The sequence below is a fragment of the Ammodytes marinus genome, assembly GCF_949987685.1.
Source record: "Ammodytes marinus genome assembly, chromosome: 5".
NCBI lineage: Eukaryota > Metazoa > Chordata > Actinopteri > Uranoscopiformes > Ammodytidae > Ammodytes > Ammodytes marinus.
The window spans coordinates 12,184,837-12,194,686 of NC_137234.1; the positions used below are offsets into that span (position 1 = coordinate 12,184,837).

General features: G+C 40.7%; 1 protein-coding gene across 7 annotated transcripts in view; it reads right to left on the minus strand.

The window, feature by feature from the left end:
* plekha5 (pleckstrin homology domain containing, family A member 5) overlaps positions 1 to 8,563 on the minus strand; it is a gene marked incomplete at its 5' end in the record, with an annotated part of 79,913 nt that extends 71,350 nt beyond the window's left edge. For 5 of the 7 annotated variants that reach the window (XR_013844876.1, XM_080027552.1, XM_080027549.1 and 2 more), the window contains 3 exons: positions 6,813 to 6,870; positions 8,292 to 8,368; positions 8,457 to 8,548. Coding sequence is in view for 6 of the 7 variants with exons in the window: in XM_080027552.1 (XP_079883678.1) it covers positions 6,813 to 6,870; positions 8,292 to 8,368; positions 8,457 to 8,548 (227 nt within the window). Of the gene's footprint in view, positions 1 to 6,812; positions 6,871 to 8,291; positions 8,369 to 8,456 lie in introns of all 7 variants that reach the window. The other 2 variants (XM_080027553.1, XM_080027554.1) reach the window with 1 other exon arrangement.
* Between the last annotated feature and the right edge of the window lie 1,287 nt (positions 8,564 to 9,850).

Below are 9,850 nucleotides of genomic sequence, written 5' to 3' on the forward strand. Positions count from 1 at the left end.
CAGTACAGAGCACTGAAAGAGTGAGTGAGTCAGCAGCCACAGCCATCAGAGCCTACCCATGTACACTAAATACTCTCTCAGAGCTTTGCAGTTTGAAGAAGGCATTGTCCCTGGTGTGCCGTTTGTTAATGCTAGCCATGTGTATGAGAACAAACTTCTTACTTCCCTTCAAACATACTGTTAAGACATTGCATTCAATTCTGAAGACAGATCAATAATGGATATCATAGAGGCAAAAACCGACATGATACAAGTTGAGCGGTATTTCCTCGAGTCCATTTACACCTCAAGGTGCAATCTTTATCTTATACTATGGCAACTTCCCAGAGGCAGAAAGGTAACTTTGCTCACACTGCCACTCAATCAATCACTGTGTGTGCTGCCATAGTCTGTAGCTCAGGCAAAACAAGCGAAAGAAACTGGCTCTACTTGTTGCCTTTGTAATAATCTCTTTAAGAACTGTTACGTGTTACAAGCCAGGATATATACTCTGAGGAAAGTAGAACCAGAGATCTCTATTCTTCAAAGATGGACTGTTTTCAGTAGACTGTTGCTTCTGATTTGATTTAATTGGAAGAAAATGTCAGGCAAGGCAAGTTTGTTTATATATCACAATTCAGACACAAGGCAATTCAAAGTGCTTAACAGGGGCATACAAATGTAAAAAGAACATTTGGAAGTGTTGCCCCGGCAACCCTGCGCAAAATAGGATTAATAAGGTGTGCAGTACGTTTCAGCACTGGGTGTTAACTAGTAACACAGTATAAAGCTCAAATGTTGTTGCTGCCTTATGGTTGATAGCAGTGTTGCACAGTGATACAGTATATAATGATGGTTTAAGATGTGATTGTCGATTAAAGCTATCCTCAAGCTATCCCTATACAGTATATCATTCTACACGTGCCAGCTAATGTGACCCTTGCATTTTCTATGCCAATCGCAAAAAAAAGAATTGATCCAAACATAAAGCACTGAGTTGCATCACAATGACGGTTAACTGTGTAGTAGCAAGGCTCTCGCCTACAGCTGCAATCATGTTTTGGAAGCAGAGATGAGTTCATCGCAGTGGGATTAAGGCGAACGCTTGTGGTAGGTCACAGCTTTCTTTTCACTGGGGATCACTTGATTTGATGCACCAGAGCAGGCACTATCCATAAAGGCAATGTTTCCGCAAATTGAGTTTAATAAGCTTAAATGTGAAGGCTTAATTTCAAACAGCCCTATAGTGTTTTGAATTGTATTCCGAGTCCAAACCCTTTGTCACCTCTTTCACACAGTCTCTAATATAACTGTATTATCAGGGTTACATAACCAGGTCTAATATAAGGCTAATGTTAGTGCTCGTACATAGAAGCTCAGAGATTATTCCCTGGAGAGAAGGGGGAGTCTTTAAAGTTGGTTATAAATGTGCATCTGACTCTGACAGTTATGGAGGGTTCACAGGGAATCCTGTCATGTTTGCCCTGAAAGATTAAGACCTATATACACATCTTAGTAAATTCCAGGATACTGACAAAGACACTGCAAACCTACAACCCCAAAAATGAGAATGTATGTGTGCCATTCGTCCTCATTGTCCCATAGCGTTGCAAAATTGTACTCGCTGATTTCACTCTTGAAAATGAAAAAGAAAAAACTATGCCTGGAGCCTGTGACATGCTAATCCATTCTTCTGATCTCCGATCAGATGCCTCATTTTACTGATGCCCTGAAGTAGCAGTGTCTGAAGTGGCTGCAGATATGGAACTTAGAAAGAGGAGAGGCAAGACAAGAACAGAAATACGTGTGTGGGCAAAATGCATTAAAATTGAGACTATTGAATTTAACTATTTGAATGCTAGTAGAATACTAGTCGTATTGTTGTTTTGAACTATAGGTTTCAAATAATACCATTATTAACCATTTTTCTAATCTACTGTATCTATGGCAAGAAAGTGTATACCCCAAAATGTTGCCATAAAGTGGTATTCGTTATATTTCATAAAACGCTATAGACACTTATCAACTGACTCTGCAGTTCCCCTAAATCTATGGATATTTTTTCTGTTTTACTGTTTTGGTTTACTCTCATTGCATCACATCGTTGTCAGCTGAAGCATGCGGACAATATTGATATTCTATGTTGCAATGTGTACCGGCGAGCGGTCTGAAGCGGGAAATCACCCTCAAAGGGCGCTGACAGAGGACATCAGACAAAACATTAATATATGGGCAGCCATTAAAGAATTTCAGATAGCACTGTGAGGGTCAGCTTCTTCAGCCTCCTACTGTCCTTACCACTCACTCATTGCTCTCCCAAACAAGGTGTCAGATATCTCATGGCATAACCTAGTGAAATGAGCGCAGTCCGGTTTCCCTTCCTTCTTTCCGGACAAAATAAATGAGACGGTAACAGCAAACAATGAGAGGGAACTGGCAGGAGACCCTTCTATTCAGAAACATCATTTCTATAAACACTTCCCACATCCACAAGGCTACAAACACATAATTAGGGTCATCAGTCTCCTTTTTAAATATTAAGCCTTTTAAATCAGTCAAATTGGCTGATCCAATGTATCCTGATCCAGGGCAGGCTTCGACAAACATTTTGACAAAATGCTGGGACAATTGCCCAAATCATGTTTCCTCATCTTGTTAAGAAGAAGGCTTCAGTTAAAATGTGGGACTATATGTGTTTAAGAGATTAAATAAAAGTCAGGAGTCTGTCGGATGCTGAAGGCACAGTCTCATCAAAAACGCTGTGTACGTGACAAACAAAAACTATCCAAACAGACACTGCACTAGTCTGAGTGGCTGTAGAATTTACCAGCAGACCCAAGAGATGGATACAGAGAAAAACAAAATGCCTCAGGGCTTTACTCTGCACACACACTATAGTATTTTGCATGTGTTCTTTTAAAAGTGCAACATATTCAGCATTAGAGAGCCCCAGCTGCAGACAGGAGAGTAGCAACAGTCAGATAATTCGCCCAGCTCCTAACTCTCGACACAGGGTAAGTGACAGACAGGTGATCTAAAGGATAAAGTGTCACTCTGATGTGTGTATTATTGGTTCCGGTCTTGAAGGACCAAAGAAGCAGAATTGCTGGATGGAGTTCAGTGTTCTCTGATATATCGCAAAGTTAAGCAGCTGAGACCAGGAACAAAGGCTACCCACTTAAAAACTTGAATGAAACGGGGGCGCCTTTAGCTCAGTTGGTAAGGCGTCCCCCTCCCAGGCCGGGCCCAGCAGCAGACCCGGGTTCGATTCCCACCCGCGGCTGTTCTCTGCATGTCACTCCCCTCTCTGCCCCATTTCACCTCTGTCTCTCTGCACTATCAATAAAGCATAAAAATGCCCAAAAAATATCTTAAAAAATAAAAAAAATAAAAAAACTTGAATGGAATAGGACTAAAGGGGGTTTGTTATTGACCCGCATTGACTCACTCCTCAATGAGCCACAACAGATGGGAAGCTACAATGATGCTCTGTGTGTATGTTTGTGTGCGTGCGTGTGTATGTGTGTGTGCGTGAGTATGTACATGTGTGCGTGTGTGTGTGTATGTGCATGTGTGCGTGTGTGTGTGTGTGTGTGGATGTGTACAAAAGGCCAAACCGCACAGAAAAATATACAGATACAAAAAAATACCTCTGTACGAGTGGACAAAGCCTCAATTTAGTAATCTCCTCAGGATCACAGTCTCTGTTAGTCAAGGAGCAAGTGCTGACCTGATAACCATATTCCCCCTAACTAAAAAAAGGCTGTGTTGGCATTGGTCCACCTGCACAGACACAACCCCATAAACTCAAAAGAGGCTGCTCAATCTGAGGAGAGAGCAATAGGCCATGACTGATTCTATTACCATCTGCACTGACCTTCACTCACTCCGTCAAAACTCACAGTTCCATAAAATAATCAAATCTTGTGACGGTCCACACTATCACACCAGTAATCTGCACCTGCCCCCCTCCCCCAACTCATCCCCATCGGAGGACAGCCCACGTCGGCACAATCTGCTCCTTGATGCTCATACTGTGTAACCTGATGGGAACAGCCAGGCCACACGGCCAGCATGTGAATGGGCCAGATCCTTTTGCAGGCTGAAAAAAGACCAATGATGAAGTCTCTATTTCATAAATGTATAAACAAGAGGAAAGTGTTGTTTTGTTTAGGGTTTAATGTGTTACATCAACATATGTTTACCCTAAACTTGCAACAACTTACAATACTAAATTGTTGACAAAGAAATTATAACCTACTGCAAAACATAAGGCATAGACTTATCCAACTATCATTAGGCTAATGGGTTTGGACAGTTTTCAGAGGCTATTATTGGCAGCATCACAGAAGGCCTCAAAATGCTCAAAGCCCTGTCCAAGACAGTTATCACATCAACATGTCAACAAGCTTATGTCAAAACGATGAGTCACAATGAAATTAACAGGCATGCTTTAACATAGCCCAATTACTCAAGTTTAAGTGCATCTGAGATATATCTCCATGACTAAAGACTGACACATTGATCTTGTGCCCGGTTCCTTTATCAGTGTAAACAGACAGCTTAATTACATGAATAAAGTATAGTGGTAACCATATGACTAAAATTAAAAAGGCTCTTTCTAAGTAAAACAACAACAAGGGCTCTCGACAGGGTAAACAGTCTGGGAACATGTGTTTTACTGAAAAAGTCAAAACAAGCAAGACTGTGGCAGCCTCGGTCACATGTAGGCTAATTATCTGCATTTCCCCCACACAATCTGCATCAGCTTTCATTTATGAAGCAGTGCAGTAGTCTACCCTTAGCACACAGGCAGTACAGTCAGTGTGTCATATGCCTACTAGTATTTTCTTTAGGACAAGTACAAAATAAACTACATGTGCAACATGTACTGTCAATATGAAATAAATTCACATTTCAAATTTTGGATCTCACACTTTAGCTTTCAGTTAAGTTCCAAATGACAGGCATTGTGGGTAAGGGACATTCACCACTAATCAGTGAGAGAGAGGGAGGTAGGAACAGAAGGAAAGAGACCAAAGACAGGTTTGAGAGACAATATAATAGGGAGGAGGGGAAGGTAATCTATTGTGTGTATTTTTGGTCTTACTATCACATTTCTCTATTCTAAAAACTAGTTAAATTGTAATCAAGCATTTTAATCATTCAATATTAAAATAAGCTTCAAGTGTCTCAACAGCTGAGCTAATAATACATAAATGATTTGAAATTATGTGAAATGTACATAATATATCTCCTTAATCACCACAGTCTCCTAATCCTCAGTTCAACCTGTGTACAGCACTGTTATCCTCTATTTCACATACAGTATAGTGACCTCTATTGACAACTAAGTCACTTAGAAGAAAACAGCAACTGGGTTTACACCAAAACAAAAAAAGCTTGTCCTTAATCTTAAACCTCACAAATATCAAAACATTTAGAAAATGCAACCGATGCCTATTCACTTGCATTATGCTCTTTTGCATGCTTTGGTGACAATATGATTAGTTTGTAACTTGTTTTGTGGATATTATTAACATTACCATGTCATTGGACAGTGTCAGAATCCCAGTGATCAAATACTGGATGTGTTCCCCCAAGTCTGCTTTGCATTGAGAAGCTGTGATAAAATGCTAGAATATAAAATGACTGCCTTTCCGTCGGACTGCCTGGCAACCTGCCACATGAAGCTCCTCAAATTCATGAGGAAGTCAAAGACGGAGGGGGGGATTCAGTGAGTATAATAAGACTTAATGTCCTACATTTTGCAGCTTGTGTATTGCAATGCGTTCAATCACACAGGAGCCTTCTTGTATTTTGGATGAGAAATGTGTCTGTAGACTAGATATACCTTCTGTGTACGAGTATAGAGTTTGACGAGGATATGCAAAATAACAAAATACTTCAACTCCACATACTTGGATTTAAAACCTTCTAAAGAACGAATGACAACACTTGTGATCTCTTTTCATTAGTTGCATGCATCAGACCCACCGTGGGGGAGAGAGGGGAAAATGTGAAATATGCTGCCGTTGGAACAACTAACATGTTTGACTTCTATTTTAATGAATGTAGAATCCTGGCCTTAAACATAGAGAGGGGCACTGACTGAAAAAAAACAAAGACTTTCATTGGACATGGCTGATATGTCGAGTTCTCTCCCACCCACACAGCACAAACAAAGGAGCGCACTGGGGATATGATGTTCAATTTAAATCAATGGAAGGAGACTTTTAAATAAGAAGTCTTTAATGCTCTTGCGGTTGGCATGTACCCCGGGAATATTTTTCAGCATCTTAAGACAAGTGCCATTTTGAATCAGTGATCACACCATATGAACCCATACCGTTAAATAAACAGTTTTTGACAGTTTAATAACTGTCTGAAAAGGCTAACATCATACTTTGGCTCAACTCTCCGAGTAGGCTGAGCTCTGGGCAGGGTAAGTCCGAACAAATAAAAACAGCTTGCAAGAAGACAGCAACCACACTTTGCCCATGTCTGTCTAGTATTTACACAATGTTCCTGTGTAATCATTAACTTTTGCGATAGGTTTCCACAGAACAGAAATAGGGAGTAAAGGTTCCACATTTATGGCCTTGCAGTATTTACCTGATACACAGCATTTTAAGGAGGAGTGCAGCATTTGAATGAGCTTTTCATTCATTGGACACACAAAAACTGGTGGTAAATAAATTCCTCTTTATAGTTCAGGCACGCTGGGGTTATGATGACATGCAAAGGGGGAATGTTTTGAATTCATAGAACAGGTTAAGATATTGTATGCAGATTCTGGGGTGGTGGTGGGCGTGTGTGTCTTGTGGACTCACTTGATAAAGCACCTTGCACCCTCGAAAGTATATCCTTCTTCCCATCCAGTGGGTAGGTCTGGGAAAGGCAGAGAGGTGGACAAAAAAACACGTCAACACAGAACACGGTGGAGCAAACAGATGTTGGGTGTATTAAATTAACCAGGGCTATGCATTCGCAGCTGTCAGTTCACACGCTGTGATGCAGAGCTACAACGATTAGTTGTGCAAAAAACATTAATTGGCATATAAAGTCTACTTATTATTGTTCCCATTATTGTTTAAGCAAAACTGCCACAAATTTGGTGGCTGCAGCTTTTCAAATGTGCAAATGTATAACCATCACTTTTAGGACTGAAGCTATTATTTTGATTATCAATTAATCTGTCTGTTTATCGTTTGGTCTTTCAAATGGTGGAAAAAAATGTAAACTTCCCATCACTTTTTTTCTAACGCTCCATGTTATGTTGAACAGTATGACAGTCCAAAACTCATAATAGATGGATATTCAATTCAATATTAGATAAGACAAGTAAAAGCAGTTTTGCTTGGAAAATGTAATGTAATCTTTCTTTATAACAGAAATATTTGCAAAAATATTTTCCGGCAAAAGACTAATTAAGTCCAATAATCAAGATCTTGTTTCAGGTGTGATGGCTTTGGAAACTGTGATGGGGATTTTAACTATTTTATTTACGTAATTAATCACTGAAATGATGTATCAAGGGAAAACATTATGCAGATCACCAGTAGCTGCACGTTCCTTTAATACAGCAGCACATGAGTGTGAAAGCTCTGCAGAGACTTTAGATCATATGGAGGCTGCAACATAGTAATAAGTCCATATAACATCACCACCAAAAAAATGTCAAGGAGCTGATTTTAGCATGTACCACCTTGTGTTAAAGATTGGTGGTTGAGAGATGTATGAGGTGTAGACGAGGAAGCTAATTGATTTCCAGCTAACCTTTCCTAGCTCCTCAGTTCGCAGCAGCTGTTGCTGTATAGGCTACCTGTCAAACTGGAGATCACTGTTAAAGCGGGCTCTACCTCTGTTAACGGATCAACTTCACATCAAGTGTAGGCTTAATAGCGTCCAGGATATTTGGTCTACACTCGACAGACGCCGTTCGTTTATTAAAATAAATAAAATGCTTCCGAAATGTGTTGTGGTTGTTATAGTAGCCCAAAAGTCGTCCTTTTACAAGTTCACAGTGGCTTACGTCAACTTCACTGACTGACTAGGCTACTAGCCAAAAGAGGCACGACAAAGTGGCACGAGGAGGGCAGAAGTGGGCACGAGAGGGCTCACTTTTCAAAGCGCGAGCGGCGGAAAGCCAACTCATGCATTAAGAAACACGGCATGGATGTCACAGCCTTTCTCTCAGTGTGGGGAAGTATCGGTTCAGGGATATATGGACAACAGCATGAAAAAATTACAAACATACACGAGAGACGCTAAACACAGAGAAACTTGACAGCCGTTAAGTGGCACCTCACCTGGAGTTTTCCTGTGTCCGGTTATTACCGCTTCTCCACTCACTGGATGCAGCCAGGTTGTACTCTTGGCTTCTTCGCTGTTGAGAGAGGGAAAGGCAGTATTACACGGTGACTTTGTTCGAATCAGAAACGGCAGTTATGACTCGAGACGGGTTTTTAATTTACTTGATGAAGAAGACGCGTCCATCCACAGTAACCCCATAACTCCAGGAAGACGGGAGACAAGAAATCCACTCGGGCTGTAGATCCGCCGCCATGTCTGGCCAAAACTGTATGACACTCGCGCGGCTCCGCTCGCGCAGGCAGCGCGTACACGGAAACCTTGGCAACGGCGGATGGCTGAGACGAGGGCAGGAGCCCACAGACAGATAGTTATAGTCAATTCCTTTATCTGGCATATAATTCAATTGGCAGACATGTTAAATTATTGAATTGACTGATAGGCTATATCAACAATGTTATTTTCCTTGGTGAGACGTTGCTATACAAATGCCTTTAAAACCTGTTTTCCTCTACTGTTTTATTGTGATAGCCTATTGTTGTCTGTTGTGTGTTTGTGAATGCACTTTGATCTAAACAAAGACACCTCTCTGTAGGCCTACTGTTAGCAACCGAGGGGGGCAGGGCCAGATTAACCTGCTGGGAGGCCCCAGGGCAAAAGGGTTCTGCTGGGCCCCATATGCTTTTTTTCTCTCACTACAGACAAATTGACATTTTATCAAAGGAAGAGCACAAGTGTTACTGATCACATTAAAGATGGTTCCTTAATCAAGTGTCCAAGTAAGACAGTGAGCCAGTAGGTCTAGGCTTTGCAAAATGCAGGACCTGAAATTAAAAAAAGCTAGGCCTAGCCTAAATAGCCTACAGATTAATTGTAGTAGCCTAATTACTTGTGCTTCTATACGACAATGACTATGCCTATTAATAGGCCAACATGATGGGCCAAATAGGCCTATAGGCCTACAGTGTATGGCAATAGTCAATTTATGACCATATCGTTTTTATGTAATAATCAAACCACCACAAACTATATGCAGATCAACAGGGTCCCAATAACAAAATTTGACCTAGGCCCCAGCATCTGCTTAGTAGGCCTAGCCTAGCTCAGGTGTAGGGTTGCAAAGGGGTGGAAAGTTTCCGGTAAATTTCCGGAAACTTTCCACGGGAACTTTCACTCGAGAATTTTGGGAATATTAAATATTATTATAATTATAGGAATTAACTAAATGGCGTTCATTTAAATGATTTTTTTTCATATCCACACATAAATCTAACCATTTAAACATTATGTTTTGTCATAGGCAGAGTGCAGACATCCATGCAAATAATACAATAAAAAAAACATTACATTTGAACAGATTTATTTGTAACTAGAACTTTATCAAGCTTTGGTTATTTTATGAACAATCAATAATTTCACTGAACAACAAAAAGATGAATGTTGAGTTAAATATAACTCATCTGTCTGACCCAACCCATTCAATACATTAAGCAAATTGATGCCCCATGTGATGGAGGAATGCACGGTGCATGTAGGGGGCGTGGCCTCAGTACCCCTG